Here is a 19,756-nt window from a genome sequence, read left to right as displayed (position 1 = left end):
TCATCACCTCAGGGGGCCAAGGAAACCTCTTCCCTCTAGGGCCAGCCACAGCTATGCTGTTTGTATTTGAAGCCTGGGCTGCCAGGAGGGACAGATGTGATGCATAGGAGCTGCTAGGTTGAGCTGTGCATGCAGCAGATGTTCAGATAGGTTTGTTTCCTTTGCAAGACTGAGTTCCCAAGCTTGTCCCAGGTTAAGCTCCCCTGATGGGCTCTGATGGTCAGCGGCATCCCAGACCCACCTCATGCTTTCTGGGCTCTTAGTCCTCTTCTTTTCAGCTTGATATTTGATCACTAACAACAGTACAGGACATGGCATATATTTCGTTTCTGGAGAAATTATCTATTTTACATCCATAGCTCCACCATCCTCTTGCTCTGTTTCCTGTCACTGCAATTCCCTTGGCTCTAGTGTCCGTCTGCATTCAGTCCCATAGAGTGTATCAGTTTTTTGGCTATTTGAATTCATCATCCTTTTTCTGAAGCCACAGGATCAGTTAAGTTATTGAATCACATCTTACAGTATTTTTTTCCGTTAATTATGAGAGAACTTAATGTCTTCTCAAAGACAGAATTTTTTTCTTTGCCATCCAAAGGAAGAATTGCAAAGGTTTTCACATGAATTTAGGAAAAACACAGGACTGAATTGTTGAAATTAAAATTTTACCAAAAATAACTGGGCATTTATTTCAAGGGTAAGTTCTGTAATATTGAGCTTACTTATAAAAAGATAATATCAAACTTGTAAAAGGCAGTCCAGGGCTTCTCCAAGCATGCCTGAAGCATCAGATGATGTGCAGGGGAAACAACTGGTGCTTTCTGCAGCAGTAGCTAATGCCTGTGTGTGATTTAGTAGCACAGTTTTGAATTCGAGATCTGCATGACACACAAAGTATTTAATGATGATTCAGAGGCCACCATGGACCAAAAGGTCACTAATAAATAATCCAAATTTCCATTAATATTTTATTGGCCATATTCCATTGGCAGAATGGCTATGTCTTCTTTGGATTTGTACAGCCACTAACATAATGGGATCTTGTTCCTCTCTGTTACACTTCTTGTTGTTCCTGAGTGGATTTCTTTAATACCAGTCATTTAGGTTATCCCTAAATAACCACAGAAAATGGAAACACTTGATAAAAAAGTGAGCGACCTTTCTTGTAATTTCCACCTGTACATGGGGTCTTTCAGCAGTACCTGGCATCCTCTGTGAGTGGAGTTTGATGCGAGTTCTCCTGATAGTTTCACAAGAGGCAAAGGGAGGCCATTCAGTCAGCCCCAAAGTCTGTCCTTTCCGTGTTGCACAGGAACTGAAGGATCTGTATGTGACACACAGAAGAGCATGTCCTCCCCAGGAGACTCCTCCAGGCCCTGGGTCCATCACTAGCCTTGTGTGTACACAGGGAGGGGACACTGGGTCACCCCCTGCTCCTGTTCTTTCCTCATGCTCCTGACATGATGGAAAAAGCAAAGGCATCTCCCTCTCTCTCACCTCTAGCTGTGTTTTTCTAATTCATCATCTGAGGAACAGACTTGTGAGATGAATGTTGGAGATGGATTTTGTGACCTCAATGCCCTGGTAGCTCAAGCAAGCTCTGGGTAGGCTAAGCTGGTACTAATCCATACCAAACTGTCCAAGGCACAGTTACATTTCAGGATGCACTGTCTGAGCCAGCCATATTGCACATGTTGCATGCTCATGCTTCTCCTGGTCCTGCTGCAGAGCCAGCCCGTGTCCCTGTGGCTCCATCCCAAAGAAGGCAAGAAGTGTTCTTTCCTTCTTCCACCCTGCCTGGTTGTTGTAGGGGATTCCTACATTGGCCTGTGTTGTCAGCCTTGAGATTCTTGTGTTGTAACAGGGCTTGGAGCTTTATTGGGAAGGTTAATGTAAGGTGTAAGCTCACTTCAGCTGGGTCACTTTGGAATATTAATGAGTGTTAAGGTCAGAATATTAATATTGTCAGCTGTGCAAGTGTACTGCTTGTAATTCATTATAATTATGCTGAAGAACAGCACAATTTCTGTACCATGGCACTGAAATTCTTCTGTTTTCTGCTGGAAATATTCAATTTTCTGACTGTATTACTTCAACATGGAGTAGGAAGTTTGTCATGACTGGGAATGTGCACTGTCCTTCCCTGCTCAGGAAGGGCACACAAGCAATGAAAATCTCTGAGTTGTTTGCATTTAGTAGACCCAATAAGTTTCCGAACCAAATAACATCTAATTTATTTTTCTCTAAGAATAAAAAGATTGTTTTAGTTAATGTGGGCATGAATAATAGCTTTTTCACAGTTATATTTGCCGCTTCTGTTTAATTTCTCTGAGATGACTAATTGTTTTAAGAGCTGTATTCCCAGAACAAAACAAACAGACAAACAAACAGCTCCCCTCTGTTTCATTCCCCAAAGCTTAAACCAGCCCAAATAAGGACAAAATAGATTTTGCCATCTGTAACTGTAAGTTTCCTCTTCCACCAGACTTTTGCTTGAAACAGATAAGATTTTCTTTGCATTAGCAATTAGGGCACTATCTCTTTTTCCACAGATCTGAATCAGCCATCATCCTAAGCCAAGATCAGAGACATAAAAAGTGAGACTGAATGCAAGTTCAACAAAGTAGAAATTCTAGTTCAAGGAGCTGTTTATGAATTCAGACTTTCTTTATTAAATTAGAAGGAAACATTCTCTCAGGATCCAGCAGTCTCCAGTGAAAATGTGTTCAAGTAATTTTGTTGGTCTACAAGCTCTCTTTCCCTTTGGCATTACTATAAGCAAAGCAGACTAACAGAAATACCTTGTTTTATGACGATGCCTAAGCTGTTACATGCTTTAGTAGTAGGATACATACTCATTATTTATGATGCAAAAGGCTGTGTCCCTGAAGGACTTCTCTTTAGTCCATAGAGCCTAGCATTTCCTTCCTTGTGGTGTTGGCCTAGCTCCTTAAATTTGTTTTCTCTCCTTTGCTGTGTTTTCCAGACACTGCAGCTCGGAAAGATGCTATTGCAATGTGACCAATCTGCAGCAGGTACTGGGGTCCCAGGGAGATGGCAGGTGATTGAGCAGGGCATTTTCCTAGGGCAGACAGAAGAGTTACCTGCCTGCCTGGCATAACCCTTACATGCCAATAAGCCACAGGTGTTATGGTGGGAGTGTTGGCACATGGACAAAAGAAGGTCCCACTCAAAATTTCTTCTCTCTGTTGTGTTCCTGCCTGAGAAGTGATGCCACGTGGAAAACCAGAGCCAGTGCATTCAAGCTGGGTAGGTTTTATCCCATAGAACTCACTTTTGTTTAACCTGTAAAAGGGTTATCCTGTTGTTGGAGTGATGCAAGGATATCTAGAGGAGGATCTGGATCATCAGGCCCAAGCCCCTTACCTGTGTCACAACTTCTTGAAGTACCTAGCTCTCTGCTGTTTAAAGAGGGGCCAGAGACAGTGAGACACACGAATTTTAGACAGAGAGACTTAGGGAAATGAGTCCTGACATGGTAATAAACTTCTTTCATGTCAATCATGCTGCTATTTTGGAATAAAACCTTCAGATTTCTGAGACTTCTCTGCACTGGTAAGCAACAATATTAAGGAGTTTGTGTCCCAGTTAAATAATCCACATAATTCTCTTTGTTTTATTCCATTTCCCTCTGTTTTTTCTGATAGTCAGTGACAGCAATTTCCCAAGTGCTTTCACTGTGGAAGTACACTGATGCTGAACCTCATCAGTCTGCTGCAAATACATTGATATTCATGCAGTGACTCCAAAGCCACATTCCTGAGGAGGATGAGACTAAAGCCAGCAGACAATTCTTCAAGAGTTGTTTCTGCAGCAGCCCATATAGGGAACCATCTTAGGAGCTGAGAAAGCTTAAAAAAATATACGCAGAAAGCACTGTTGTGGAAAACTTTGGGTTGGCAGTTAGGTTGTGCTGTCTTACTGGGGGAGATCTGTGTGCCACTTCTTTTATGCCCTGGAAGCATTTGGACTTTCTCAAAAGAAAAAAGTATTTCACACTGATACTTCAAGGTGAATTAACCATATTGGGATGAATTAACTTATGAGAATATTGCTGAAAAATCCCTGGCAGCAGGATATTAGCTACTTTCTGAAATGGGCAATGCAACTTTTGTATTCATGGACTTCAGTGCTGCTCCATTGCTCTGCTCATTATGAGTATCCCTTTTGCACTTCTAGTTAGTTGAACTAAGAAGGAATATGGATCTCTTTCACCATGCTCTGCATAGCTGAATGACCAGAAGAAGGAAAGGTATATGGAGGATGTTGAGGATTAGCAGCAGCTTCCTGAAATTTCTGCATGTAAGAAATGTTGCCTTCTCCAGAGAGGAAAAGTCTCTTGGTTTTCATCAGGGAAGCAAGGAATGAGAGTTCCCAGAGCTTTTCAGACAGGAGCCATGACCAGAGTTTAGCTCTGATCTACCTGTGGCACAGGGACAGTCAAAAACCCCCAAAACCTAGAACAACACAGTGCAGTGATGATGAGACTGTGTAATGTCTGCCACTGGCACAGTCCTGTGTGTTAAAGCAGAAGGAAGTCACTGCAGGTGCAGCAGCTGAATCTCAAGGATATTCATCCATTCCTCTTGTACATGAGGATGCACTACCCCTGTATTTCAGTACAGTTGTTTGCAGATTTAAGAACTATAAAAAAGAAGGTGATTTTTGATAAAAAAAGTGATGAGCAAGTAGAAGTTTAAAATGATAGATCATGTATCATACTGCAACAGATATTCAGTGTAGGAAAGCCTTAGGCCAAAGATAGTGAGCAGAGAAGCACCACAACTATCCATACATGAGTGATAACGGAGGCCAAGGTTTTCATGTGTGGAAATCTCCAGAAGTACTAAATGAGGAGCCTGGAAAAATCTACAGATTTATGAATATTATTAGCTGTGAACTTTAATTACACTGACATTTAAAATGAACAGAAATGGCACTTTAATTGCATGGTAGCCACACTTTTATTGCATACATTTAAATAAATTAGAATGAGGTTAGATCTGTACTGTGCTGTATGGGACCAGTTCAGGCAGTTAGACATTAAAAATACAGAAAATCAAGGAGATTTCAGAGCTGCACCGCAGCTAAGGAAAACTAGTTCAGTAGTTCTCTCTCAGTATCACAGAGGAACAAAAAGTTCTCCAAGGAATTCCAGGCACTGGATTCTAAAGTCCTCTTGGATGAAACTGCTTGTGGGCTTTAGATAGATGGCTTTCTCTGTGATGCTATTTTCAAAACAGCCAGAGGTTTCTCAAGTACAGCTTTGCATAATCCTGCTCCTGGTATAGGAAGGGTCTCACACCAGCCTCCAAAGTATCTGACATAGCCATCCTTGGAAGTAGTGGGCTGGATGAAATGGGTGGCACTTCATATCCAGTGTGGGAAGACTGTTTTGAATTTACAGATCTGAGGATCTGACATTGTCTATCTGTGAACTATAGTAGAAACCAGACTCCTCCTGAATTTTCATTTTTCTATTGACAGTGCTGATATATGGAGGTCTGACATTGCACTTCTTCCTTGCCAACCTTCTTCCTGTTTGTGGAAATTTGTTAGCAGGAAATTAAAAATATTCTGCTGTTTGATGAACCCTTAGAAGATATGTTTTAAGAGTTAGTTAGTAGTTGAGGCACTGAAGAACTTTATTCAGTTCTTTAGTTTCTAACTGTCTCTAGGCAAATGACTGCATCTCAGTGGTCTCTACTCAGCTGTGCAGCACTAATGATTTCAGAATGGAGCTCTCGGCCTCAGCTATTCAGCTGTAAAGCCATACCAGTCCTTTAGACATAAGCATTGTTTGTGATCAGACATACTGACAAGTTGGACTACATAAGACTTGCTTGCTTAAAACTTTCAGAAATGGAAACCACAGGTTTGTGCAGTTTCTATGCTACAGGCTAAGACTTTGAAAGTTTGGAATGGATTATTACAGACTCCTCTGGGGACTGCAGCATTTTGTTCCTTGTCCTAAACATCTGTCTGATACCTTAAATACACAGACCTCAATTCTGCCCTCGTGTTTGACAGCAGTACAGACATCACTGCTCCTTTCATTGAGTAAGCAATCACACTGATAGTGCTGATATGCATATATCATCTGATCAGCAGGTGGGAAAGTATCTGAAAGAAGTGCATTGATGGCCTCCTAGAAAAATGAGTTGTCAATTTAATTTTAACTTGGGAAATATTTATGGAGGAGACATTCTGACTCATTAAAAGTTCCCTTCCTTGGATGTTTTTTTCTGTTTTGTGATTCGCTGCTTACTTAAGCCAGTGTTGTTATGCCCTGCTGTGGTTTTGCTTCAACATCCCTTTTCAGTGGGGTAAGTTTGAGAGTTCCCATTTCAAAAACATGCTTCCTCATCCCACAGTTGTGATCTGCATTCTTAATTTCCAAAGATGCTTGTGATTTGTGTTTTGGCATATTAAAACTCATACTTGTCAGATGAATCCATTTTACAAAACTATCTAGATCTCTTTGTATCACTGATTTGTCATTATTTCATGCATCACTTTTTGTACTACCTGTAAATGTTAGTGTTCATGGCTTTTGATTTTTTTTATATATTAAAGTACCAGCATCTATTACATGCTCTAAAGAGGTGCTGTAATTGTGCTATAACTCTGATCTGTGTTCCCACTGATGACTTGGATGATGTATATAAACCTGTGAGGAACTGTGAACATGCTGAAAGAAAGGACTAGAAATTCATAACAGTCTTCCCAAATGAGAGGCATGGACTGAAAATAAAGAGGGTCAGTTTCAGGCAGTAAAAATTCAAGGAAGCACACTCAGATAGAAGTACCCCTGTACAGGAATACATGGAGAATACTTGGTTTTCAGCAAATCTGCAGAAAAGACTGGAGTTTTCTGTGAACTGCAGGTTCAACGTGAGGCAACTCTGTCTATATGATGAAAAAAGAAAAAGATAAGTGTTACAGTGGGGAATATAGACATCTGTTTAGCCTGCAGCACAAATTAAATATTCCTGCTGGTCTGGTCAGCACTGGAAGGGCCTCTGCTGCAGCTCTAAGATTGATTTTAGATGCTGCACTTCAAAGCAAATGGAATCAGCTGGAGGGAACCCATAGGAGAACACCACTGCTGACACATCTCAAAAAACATGGGCTCCACAGGAGGACTAAAGTAACTGGGTCAGCAGAGTGTACAGAATGAAGGACTTACACAGCCTTCAAAGTTGTTAAAAGTCTCTTTGAAAAGAAAAACTTTCTTGCTATGTCTTTAGGACAAGAAGTGCACAGCTTAACTTGCAATTACTGGAGGCTTTTATATATGGGTTTGACAAGCCCTTGTGGGACTAGTAAATGTATCATTGACTCTTCCTTGGGATGAGGGTGATTTGGATAAGCTATCAAGTTCCTCCAGGTCTTCTTTTGCAATAGTGCAACTACTGACATGCAATTCTATTGTCAATCTCTTTTATTGTATTTGCCATAAAACTGAGTTTTGGAATCACAAATGCCTTTGAAAATAGTCATTGGATTCTGGCTCCATATTTACTACTGCTTTTCAAATCTATCAGTACATTTAACGTGTGTTATTCTGACTTACACTTGTGTTGACTCTAAACCACATGCTATGTTTGGGTGAAAATACAGTAAGTTCCTTTGGTTTTGAGGCCACTATTTTGAGGCCCTGCCAGCACATTTTAGAGATGTACATTTCATTTTTCTCATGCTCCAGCTTTGACCCCAAGCTTCTACTGAGCAAGGTGCTAATGTATGCTAATGATGCATGCACCTCTAAACACCTTGAATAAAACCAGTACTTCCTGAACTATTTTGTGTTAGGTCTTTTTTTTTTTTTTTAGTTGACTTAATTTGCTGTATTTACATGGTAAGCTATGTGGTGTATGGATTTCATGGGAGAGAGGCCAAGTTCACTTCTCTTTTTCATGTCTGAGTGTGCTTTTTCAAAGTAGCAATTGCATATGACTTCCTCTTGCTAAATCATTCTGAGACTTGTGAGATTCTGTGTATAGATTTCTATAACTGGAGGCACCTGGGCACAGGGAGATGGGGAAAGTGGGATACCCCAACTGAAGAAAACACCCAGAGAGTCTCAGAGTTGAGATGGTTTCTTGGGTTTTCTAAAGCAGCTGCTTTTCAAAGGACTAATTTGCTCTGCAAATGCCTGGTTCAGGAAGGATTGAAGCCATATTGCTTTGGCCATGTGCATAAGGGGCCAATGGCCACAGACATGACTTGGTATCTGTGTTCCTGTGACATGATGTCCTGGTTTGAATTTGCCCATATCCAAACTGGATCATGACCTATAGTTTGCTCCCATACTGACTGTGCTTTACAGGATAGGAGTATTTCAGTATTTCTGTACCAGTTTCTTACTTATTTGCACCCCTGTGATGTTTGCCAGCTCCTCTGGAGTGAGTTGTTTCAGGTGTGCCTGTTAAATTGGCAGTGACTGACACTTATTGCCAGCACCCAGGGATTCCCTGTCATTCCAGAGCTACTGGGACCTGTCTAATAATCACACTTTTCACATGCACCTTCTCATCCAACCCTTCCTTCAGCTGCTGTTGTCTAACGTGATCAAAGCCTTTACCCATCACATACTCCCTCTCCACTTTGTTGCTGGTGAGGTCTGATGAATCACCCTCGTTATTATTCTGAGCCTGCAGGTCACCCAGACACAACACAGTGCCCACACAATGGTGACAACTGAATTATAACAACTTCTCAGTTTCCTTTGCAGAAAGGATACAATATTTATGACACTATTAATGCACAGTGCTGTCAAGATTTTTAAAATGAGAGTAACTCACCTGCCCCTGTCACACACGCATGTCCTCCATGTTTCAGAAGTGTCAGGAGAATCCTTATCAATTTTTCTGTCTTAATAGTCTTCTGCCATGAAGCCTGAGTCAAAAATGGCAGGCTGTACCTCAGCAAATTCTAATGGATCTTTCTGCAGAGACAGCCAGCGTAAAACTTTCAGCTGTGTTGCTTAAGCAAGTGACTTAGCCTTGAGGCCATGGGGATGTATATGCACTTTTCCCCCCTTATCTCCTCATTATAAGCAGAATTTAACCCCCAAATATCTTCACAGATTCATCCCATAACCTTGGAGGGCAGCTGATAATTCACAAAACCCATACCTGACACAAAATTCACTCTCCTGGATCAGGAGGACCAAACTACATTGTAGTCTTTATTCCAGGTTGGATGTCAGTTGTCTCCCTAGGGTCAGGCATGGAGCTGGCATCAACACTGCAGTTTTGTGCTCTGACTATATTAGCAGAAATGTGACTGATTGCCCTTGACTGTGGGTGATCTATAACATATTTGTATTGCCAAGGGATAGGAAAGCACATGTGCCTGGAATGAATGTATATAACACCTGAGCTGTAAGCTCCCACTCTACCTGGCTCTGAAGGTAAGAACTTGTACCTACAGTCAGACACTCTCACAGTAACTTTGTGAGAAATACACTCAACTATTTCTGGCCATCACTGCTCTTTGGTGGAAGTTGTGGTGATGAGTGACTTGCCTGTGGACTTGGATATCATTTAGGCACTTCTGGATTGCTCTTCTTTAGCTGTGGATTCATACACAACTCTAGGAAAGAACCTGGAGAAGGCTGCAGAGGAATGGGAGCCAATGTACAACTGGCCTTCCTCATAATTTTTCTTAAGAACTTGCTTTTATTTTTGTTCTTGAAAAGCTGGTTATTATATTTCCCTCATGTCTTTGCACTGAACTGAACAATAATTGAGCTCTGTTATAGTCACTAAATAAATCTGGTCTGAGAGACCCCCATGCTACAGGCAAAGAACATTTCATGGCACAGCCTTTCACTACCCTCTTCAGCCCATCTCTTTTAAAATTATGAACCTGCATTAAGAAAAAGTAAATTCACTGTGGCTTTTCTGTGCAGATGGTGATAAGCGTGAGTTAGCATTTGTAAGCCTATAAGCACATATGGTTTTGTACATATCAATTAAGGCAGTTGGCTAATCACTCTAATATCATTACTGATTCATCTGTATTCCTTGAAATAGACATTTATGCTCAGCCTGCTGGTTTTCATACGTATGGACTGGATTGTGCAATTCTCTCTGTCACCATTTGTAGTCAATAACATTTCCTTGGCACCAAAGGGAGGAAAAGGGTACATTTTAGAACTGTGTGGGCAAGTCATTTGGCCCATACCTTATGTATAAGGCATGCACATAAAATATTTGTGCGTGTGTGGTTTCTTTTTAAAGGATCTGCTAGTCATGCTGTGGGCTGAGTGACAACAGCATTATGTTTGTGCACATGGGACATACATGCAGATTCATGCATGCACTCATCCTGCTGTTTGAAAGCCTCTTATGCATGGCCAGGAATCTAACCAGCCTCACCTCACAGCCCTTATTTGGCTCACCACAATATTCCAAGGTACCTGAGTCTCTGTTTGGACTTTGGCAGGTGTTTGGGATCAAAAAACCTATGTGGGCTTTTGGAAGGTTTTAGGAGCTGGACTGCTTTTCCAGTGTTTGTGATGAAATGGCTGGGGTCATTCCCTGGTACAGGAAACCTGCAGGACTGGAGGGCTGTGTGACCTTCAAGGCCATCCACTGACCAGAAAAGGTTCACCCCATCTGCCCTGATCCAATCCATATGTTCTCAGAGCTCATCATCCTGCCAAAAATATGGTGCATGAAGGCTGTAAAATGTCCACTCTTGACAAAGATTTTAAAAAAGGAACTAGGGGATTTTTCCAAGCTTTAGGTTTAGGCAAAAAGTAATATGCACATAAACACTCTATGGGTCCTTCCTTCCTTCCTTCCTTCCTTCCTTCCTTCCTTCCTTCCTTCCTTCCTTCCTTCCTTCCTTCCTTCCTTCCTTCCTTCCTTCCTTCCTTCCTTCCTTCCTTCCTTCCTTCCTTCCTTCCTTCCTTCCTTCCTTCCTTCCTTCCTTCCTTCCTTCCTTCCTTCCTTCCTTCCTTCCTTCCTTCCTTCCTTCCTTCCTTCCTTCCTTCCTTCCTTCCTTCCTCTTTTCAAAACTTCATGCCCATTTTTATTTAGCATGCAAGTGAATGATATATAGTCTCACCAGGAAAGTGGTGGATTCCCCAACAGTGGACACTTAAGATTCAGAGGGACAGAGTGCTGACCTATCTTGACCAGAATATGCTTTTGCCAAGAAAGGTTGGACCAGAGGATCCTTGATGTCCCTTTCAACCTATAATGCCAATTCGGAGCCAGGAACCTGTGCATTTTAGAGAACATAAGATTTTTGGGAGTGTCTTTACCTCTGTATTCAAATTGTTTTCAAAATTTAACAATCCCTTTAGTCAAGATTTTTTTTAAAGAAACTATTTTTCTTCAAAAATTACTTCTGGTTTTGATGCTGAACAACTCTCACTAGCTAGGAAAAAAAATAGTATGTTTTTAGAAGAAAAAAAAAAAGACATAAAATGAACGAGATGTTCACTCTCCCAGCTGTGGTTCCAAGGAAAAATTCTATGTTAGTTCCTCACAGGAGTTTATTTATAGATTTTTGCAAGCCATAGTGTTAAAAGTGCTACGGAGTGGTGGCTGGATGGTATTTTTAGAATCCTGCTTACAACCTAGTGACTTCCCCATAACCCTTGGCAACTGCATAATGGAAACTGTTGTTTAGCTGTAGCAAAGTGAGGATGAAGCTGATTGTCCTGCAATTGTCCAGCACAGAACTCTCCTTTTGAGTGGTTGTGGGTGAGTTTACTTGTAATGGAGCTCTCCTAGGGAGCCAGCAGTGTGATGGCTGAACTTCCAGCTCTTCTCATCTCCCTCAGTACTCCATCCTTAGTTAACTGTGCAATTAACTAGACCTTTGTTGGCCTAGAGAGACCTGTGTCCTATTGGTGCCACATATTTCCAGTTCCTTCTGAAGTTAGTTGAAATTGGGGACACAAAGTGCTCTGGAGGTTGGGTACAGTGAAAGCCTGGGCCAGGTTCCTATCTGCACATTTGTCATTGGAGAGACTTTCCTTGTCTACAAACTAGACCTTGCTAGCAAAAGGGTATTTTCCAATGACATTTTTCAAAGGAAGTGAAGGAGAGGTGGGCAAAAGTTTTCAGTGGTAAACACTTGTGGTTTTGAGAAAAAACTTGAAATACTTCAGATCCCCCTTCTCCTCCACTTCGACTGTGTTGTGTGATCGTGATTGCAGAGGTGGACCATGAAGCCTCCATGGGGGCTCATGCAGCACCTGTCAAAAAAGATTTTTTGGCTGCTGATTTTGCTGCCACTTAAGTACAGGAACATGAGGAAACTGGACTGTGAACAAAACATCTCTTCCCAATCAATGAAAATACCTTAGTTGTCGATAAATAAGAATAGTGTACTTGCTCATAATAGTTTTTGCAACACTAAATTGAAATCTCTGTAGAAATCAGACAGTGGTGAAATATTTAATAGAAATTTAATTCCAAGGGTTTTTAATCAGAAAAATTGATTTAATTTCATCCCAGAGCCAATCTCACTGTCTTGATTAAATGAGGCAGAGAGAATATTTGCTGGCTACAAGCATCTCTCTAGTCCCTCATTTAGAGGTGTGCTTTTGGAGGGAGGAAACTTCTTGCATAACATCTGTGCAGGCTTTGGTCACCCTAGCTGCTCCGTGTACTTTGTGACACACAGCTGAGACCAGCTGAGGCTGTTTATTTTCCATAAGAAGTCCATGTCCCTCCTCACTGGAGTGTTTTGGACAAGATATTTAAAAATCACAGCCTTGACAGCTCCCCAAGGCCATCCCCTCCTGGTTTTCTTTTATGTAAGCATAGTTACTGAAACACTGGGCACTTCATCCAAGGTAAATGTCTAAGCCTCCTGTCCAGCCAAACAGAGATGAGCACCTATCAGAGAGGTTGTTCACTTGTCTTTTTAGGAGGGGATAATTGGAAGTGCCCCTCTTCATTGCCAAGAGGGAGAGGCTGACTTACAGATGGATGACGACAAGTGAGATAAGTCAGACCCAAACTGGTCTGAATTTTGAGCTTGTGCTTTATTCTCACTACAGCCCCTCACCGACTTCTTAGACCCAAAGGCTGATTGTATTACCCTGCGGGAGGAGGCATTTTTGTAGACACATGAAAGAAGTCTGAGAAATGCAAATACATCATTATCAGCAACAACTTAGCTTCCCTCATCCTCTTAAAAGCTGCATCATCTTCAGTGGGGGCTGATGTATTAGCCAAAATTTTGGCATTGCCAGATATTAAGAGTTTCAATCTCGAAATGTAACATTTTCTTGACAGAGCAATTTGTACAGAGCACTGTACTGAAAAAGAACCTGCTCGCTTGAAACTGACTCTCACCCATGCTTTCCTTTACTTTGAGTAAAATTAGTCTGCAGGAGAAATCCTGCAGTCAGGGGATGGAGAACAAAAGGGTGCATGACCTCAATTGCAGTTTAATTTTCAAAGGTGCATCTCATACGGTTATAAAGTGCTTTTTGATGTGCCAGTCAGCACCCAGGCTGCCCCTTGTGATTGGGTTCATTGCAGCAACATTTCTCTGCTTCCATCTCCTGTCCAATGACCATCCCACGGCCCCATGGGACAAGGACAGGCCAGCAGTGGCTGGAGGCTGGAGAAGCATTTCCCACCTTCCCAGGACTTCTACCCAACATCTGTAGTCCCAGTGGGAAGGGTCCATCTCCACCCCCATCCTCCCTGAGGCCAGGCCAGTCCATGAGGAAATGTGGTGCCCAGTGGTCTGCCCTCCATCACTGAATTTTCAGGTAAGATTTCTCACATAGCTCTGCCCTCCTGAAATCCAGACATTTGAAAGGCCCCAAAACAGCCATGAATTTTCATGAAAAGCCTTCAGAAAAATGCTGTATACTGATGTGATATCATGGATAATGTATATCTCATTTTATGTTTTCTACAACTCAGATAGCCACAGAAAACCCCTGAGCTTTGTCTTCATGGTTACCAACGTGTCCACTGAATCCCTCAATAGAGTCCAGTGGTGCCAACTGAAAATATTATACCTAAACTTTAGGAGATCAGGCTGTTATCATGCTCTGAGTTCAATGACTTCCTCACTTTCCTCACAGGAAAACCAATTTCTTCTGAGATGAAACCTAGCTCAGAGGATCTCTCACAGGGACTGAGTTTGGTAATATTCACTGCAGACATTTTTGACTTAGAGAAATACAATATAAAATGGAGCTTGGCAGATTTAGATTTCTTGGGAGATGCTTTTATGCTCTCATAACTCTTTTGTCTTGGAAAATTTTTTCTTTTGAAGAATTGGATCATATATCTTCTTTTATTAGAGAAAGAACCAAAGACATTAATGAGAAAACAATGATATTTTAAAATATTTTAGTAATTTATATTTTATATATTACATTTAATTATCTATTGTAACATTGCATTATAGACAATATATTATATTATATTATATTATATTATATTATATTATATTATATTATATTATATTATATTAGTGTTATAGTTTATTATATATTATATTTTTAATAATATATTTAAGTTACTTTCCTTTTGCTTTAGAAAACAAAATTTTTCTGGAAAACAAAACTGTGTTTCTGTATTTTGCTGCATTTAAGTCGTGAAAACTACTATTTCTGATGACTCTGAACTGACATAAACTATATTGCTCATATAAATAATTTGTCTCAAAATTTGAATTTTCTTTTGTAAACAAAATGCTTTAAAAATGCATATTTTAAATTTTTGTCAGAAGAAAGGTCAGTCATACAGTGATGTGATTTTAATTTTAGCGATTTTGCTTAGTATGACCTCTGATGAAAGACATTCAGTTTAACCTGTTGAATGATTTTGGGGACCTAAAGAAGTGTCATGACACTCTTTCCTTTAGGTGCTGCCGTCTTCGGACTCTTTCATAACTCATCTCAGTTGTTTCACCTCCCTATAACAGTTGCTTGTAAGAAATATGCTGGCTTTCCTTCACACTTTGTTGGCATTTAAAATATATATTGAGCATTAAGAAGTTCTTGCTTCTGCTTATCACAGAACCACAAATCACAGAATGGCTGGTGTTGCAAGGGACCTCTGGGGGCCATCTAGTCCACCTCCTTCCTCCCACACAAAGGCAGGTTCCCCTGGAGCAGGTTGCCCAGGCTCACATCCAGGCAGGTTTCAAATATCTCCATGTTTTAGCCAGCTTTGCTGATAACTCTCCCACTTCCCTGTCTCCCCTGCTAAGTGTGATGGCCACATAGCTTTTGGTAAAGAGACAGCACAAAACTGCAAGGAGAACAGGAGTACAAGGAAAAGAAATCGGCTTTCAGGAAAGCCTTCCACTTCTTCTCCAGGTAATTACACTCCCTGTTGCTTGTAGGTTTTGCAGCTTGACATTTTAATGTGTCTCTGTTCACATTTTGTTCACTGTTAGAGGTTTACAACAGGTCATGCCACTAGAGCAAATGTTATCTCAGATTGAGTAGCCCCTCTTCTAGTCTTTTCTAGAAATTATATTGTTGCAGTCACTAATCAAACAGACCTTTTCCTTTTTCCTCTTTACCAGAGAGGTTTTTTTCATAGGCATAGTCATCACAGGAACTGCAGTGCAGTCTGTTGAAAGTCTCCAATTTTATGTAAAAACTTTTTGCTTACCAAAAGAATCAGTAGTGTCTTTAAGAGCTAAATAAATGGACTGTAAAGTCCAAATTGTCTTGACAATATACACTGATTTGTAGTAGCCGAGCATTTCTCTCTTCAGCAGCTTAGCACAAGCGTACCAGGCAGCCTCACTGCTCCAGAGAAAAGGATAGCAGATTTCCAGCAATGGGAAATGGATCATCCCTCTGTGCCTCTGAAGCAGCTCCCCATGGCTTCAGTGGCTGTGAAAGTGGCCTCTCAAGTCACATTGTCTCCTTTCTAATAGCTGCAGTGGTAGGACAGTAATGTTTAGCCCATGGTCAGAGATCCCTGAGAAGGGCCGTGGAGTACTTCAAGGGGTACATTAAAGCCAAACAAGGGAACTACCACTTGCAGTTGACTTACACCTGACTTCTGGGCTTTCTCACCTTCCTGGAAACCATGGACACACCTGTGATGAATAATATCACAGGCTGAAAAACGCTGGCCCACAGCTAGCTGGCAGAGCTCCTCACTTCCCCCCACCCCTGTCACCACTTTTTAAATGTTTCTAGCATTCTGGTCTGTTAGTAACATATTTCTTTTTTTGTGCATGGGTAAAAAGTGAACCCTGTGAATAGGGAAAATGAAATCCACCAAACTGTTTTGGATTCTGTCAAGTGGAAAGAAATAAGCTAGACACTTTCCAAGGGTGGGCAATACTCCCCAACTGCTCCTCTTTGCAGGATGAGGTGCCACTGACTGCCAAGCTTAAGGAACCTCTTGCTCTGGTTTATTCTGAATTTACGAGTCTGGAAGCATCACTGAATGACCAGCAATTTCAGTGTCTCCAGAGCTGGTCTCCTTAAACTCTGGAGCACCTGGAGGAGCAAACACCAGTGACTCCTGCCCAACACTGCCCACAGCAGTCCTTCTGTAAGGCAGATTCTACTCCTGCCCGTGGGGGTCACATATTCCCTGGGGAAGGCAGGAAGGGGGATATTGTGTGGGAGGGAAAGGCACTTTTCCACTGAGGCTGACTAAAGGAAAAGAGCATCATCTCATTGATTCCTGCCCCAGTGCCTGACCGTTCCCATGCAAGGAAGCTGTGGCCCTTCAGATTTTGGGAAAGGCTTCCTCCTTGTGGCCTGGTTTTGGCTCCCCTCTTGGTTTCCTACACCCTACACTGGTGCTCAAAGAACAGGGACACTGTGAAAAACTTTATGACTACACTTGTATCCACTTCCTTCAAATACTCTAAGCACTAAATTGAATATTGCTCCTGCAGATAGGGAATGAGTGGTACTGCTGAAATTATGGCTGACGTCTGAATTTGGCCCAGAGACTTCCAAGAAAATTTTGTCTGCCTACTCCTAGCTACATTTAGCACAAGCCAGTCATTTGTGACTGTAGCTTATAAATACTCTTAACTTCTGGCATACACAATGGGAAATAAACACATCTTATCTAAAGGCCAAGTTATTATTTATTACAGTCATTAATAATTTCCATTGTCATTACTAATGGGGCCTTAACACTTGCTGGGCCATTAGCCCAGCTAAGAGTCCCAGATTTCCTAGGCATAGCTATCATGTCTTTTATCTGATATGTGGTTCCTGGCTGGTACATACACAAAGGGGAACTGGGTATCAGAAAAAGAAATTCACACTTATTATTATGTCCCACAGTTCATTATAATGCTATAGTTAACGTTTTTCCTGTTTCCTTCATTGAATTCCTTGTAGCAAGGTAAGGATCATTCTGAAATGAAATATCTTTAATAATATCTGATCTGTGCTGTGTCTTCTGACTCTTCAGATAGCATTGCCAAATTAAAAACAATTGTTCCCGTGTTTGTGTTTCATAAATATTTCAGTGCTGCTCAATAAGGCTGACACTACTGCATTAAGGACACTTGGAACCATGTCCCACTGACTCATGGCTCTGTTTCTTCCCTTCAGGAGTGGCGTGTGAGACTGAATCACACCACTCATGCTGTGTGTACAGAGGGCTGAGCAGGGAGACTGTCAGCGTGACAGGCATATCCCTTGTACATCTGATGGAGTGAAAAAGTGAGCAATAATTAATCATCTTCATTCACTGTCTCCAAAACCACCCAGTTGTATCCTGCCTATGAAAGGACAATGGTGTGAGCTTAGCTTCTCTTCCCCTCTCTGAAAGCTCAAAATATAAAGGAAATGCCTTTTGGCATGAATGTGATGGGAAATAGATGGCTGGACTGGTTTTAGCAGCTCCTGCCTACTTTATTCCTAGCCAGGGACTCAGGAACAATCATTGCCTCCTGCAGTCTGCTGCTTTGTCTGCCTCTGGGACTGTGTGTGGAAAAGGCACGGAGGTGGATCTGGCAAAAAAAGTCAAACCAAAAGAGCAGAGGACTATTCTCTTTCTCTGTAGGCTTGCAAATAATCTCTCCAGAAGAAATGTGGGAGAGCAGCAGGGTTGGGGTGGTGTGGTTGGGTTGAACCTGAAATGCTTGGAGATTGTTGCAGCCATGCCTGAGGGCATGATTCCTTCATTCCCTGGTTGCACAGACCCAATTCTAGCTAACACCCAGCCATCAGGATCTGCTAATATCTTTAACACCTTTTGCACAGCAGAAGGGTGCTGGGGGGAGTGTAAAATGATAGGGGCCAGGCCTTTGCTTTCAACCATAGTGCACAGTTAGGTCCTATTCAATTCAGGGGTGGCAACCAAGTTAGAACCAAGTCATGGCCAAAACATGAGTGAGACTAGACTACAATGGGCCTGACAACAAAGCCTGAAGACAATAATGAAACATCAAAGCGTTGTCAAGCCCAAGTGCTGACATGACTAAGATCTCCTATCTGTGGCATCCAGGCCAGTAATTTATTTCTCCATGCCTTTGAGATTTTTCTTCAGCTGTAGCCCAGAAATGTCCACGCATCTCGAAAAGAGCCCAGAAGACTCTGGTGGAGTACCTTGCTGAACCCAGAACCCAGGACTCTCACTGATGCATTTGATACTTCATGTACCCCTCAGCTGTGCATTGGGAAGCCTCTTGCTGCTGTCATTCCGGATAAAACGGAGAAGGAGCACCTGCTTTGGCAAGCAGTGCTTGCACAGCTGCACTGAACTGAACGACCATCATACACCCAGCTCTCAGTGCTGCTCGACAGTGGGCATGCTGTTTTACCCATTCTGTCAATACTAGTGTTTCCCAAGTGCTGCCATTGTGCACAGAAGCATAGACCATGGAGGCAGATGCCATATATTTGCTAGAGACTTCACGTCCTTATGCCATCATGCCCCTGTGGAAGCCAAAGAATTATCTATAACTGTCTCCAGAGGGAGTAGAATTAGGGACATGCAATCACAAGAAAGAAAGCGACTTCATGGACTATCAAATCCAGCCATCTTCAATCATAAGCACCTACATCCCTTAAGTGATGTCAGACTCCACCCTGAAATCAGGCACATTTCTTTACCATCTGTTCCACAATCCAGAACCAGTTTAATTAGAAGAGAAAGTCTCTTGCTACTCGATGATCATTTTGTACCTTTACTTAATCATCTTTCCAATTCTCCCCACAGACTGGAAGTTCAGGTGTCTTGTTGCTGACATTTCCACTCAAAACTTATTTGCGGTGCAATAATGCAGACACGGTTTCTCATCAGCACTTGCAGAAATGGAAGTTTGATTAATCCGTACTTGAAAGTCAGGTCCTGAGGTCTTAGTCCACAAGTTGGCATGTACTAGGGGTGGAATCTTGTTTATCAGCTCTCTGAAATGCCTCTTCACACTGACATTTGCTTAGTGTCTTTGTCACCCTGACTGATTTTTTTCTTTCTCTCCAGTGAATCATTTATGCACTTTGCTGCTATCAAAGAAAAGTCTTCATTTTCAGCATGCTGCCAGGAGAAATGCCTTTGAAAAAATCTTACTTAGGCAAGCCTTTCAAATGAAAGAAAAAATGCATAGCATCACTTCTTCTGAGTTTTATAAAGAAGAAAAACCCTTTTAAGTAATTTTGTCCATCTCTCTGCTGATACAGGACTCTTTATTAGTGTTATCTCCAAGGTCAATTCAATAGTTTTTCATAGTGATCTTTACAATTGAATTCTTCCTCGGGGAAAATTACTCCATAGGCTGTGGTGGGCTGTTCTCTCTC

The 19,756-nt window shown here is 41.6% G+C and overlaps 1 protein-coding gene across 7 annotated transcripts in view; it reads left to right on the top strand.

Annotated features, from left to right (window-relative positions):
- Positions 1-19,756, top strand: part of LOC148224438 (uncharacterized) — a 67,305-nt gene that overhangs the window by 43,503 nt on the left and 4,046 nt on the right. The window contains exon 4 of one of the 7 annotated variants that reach the window (XM_088162073.1): positions 2,984-3,255. The exons of the other annotated variants lie outside the window; for them this stretch is intronic. Within the exon in view, the coding sequence (XP_088018199.1) occupies positions 2,984-3,018 (35 nt within the window). The 3' untranslated portion in view covers positions 3,019-3,255. Of the gene's footprint in view, positions 1-2,983; positions 3,256-19,756 lie in introns of those variants that run through there. 7 annotated transcript variants of the gene reach the window in all.

The sequence above is a fragment of the Sturnus vulgaris genome, chromosome 3 (genome assembly GCF_052056855.1).
Source record: "Sturnus vulgaris isolate bStuVul1 chromosome 3, bStuVul1.hap1, whole genome shotgun sequence".
Classification (NCBI taxonomy): domain Eukaryota; kingdom Metazoa; phylum Chordata; class Aves; order Passeriformes; family Sturnidae; genus Sturnus; species Sturnus vulgaris.
This window is presented reverse-complemented; position numbering and strand designations above follow the sequence as displayed.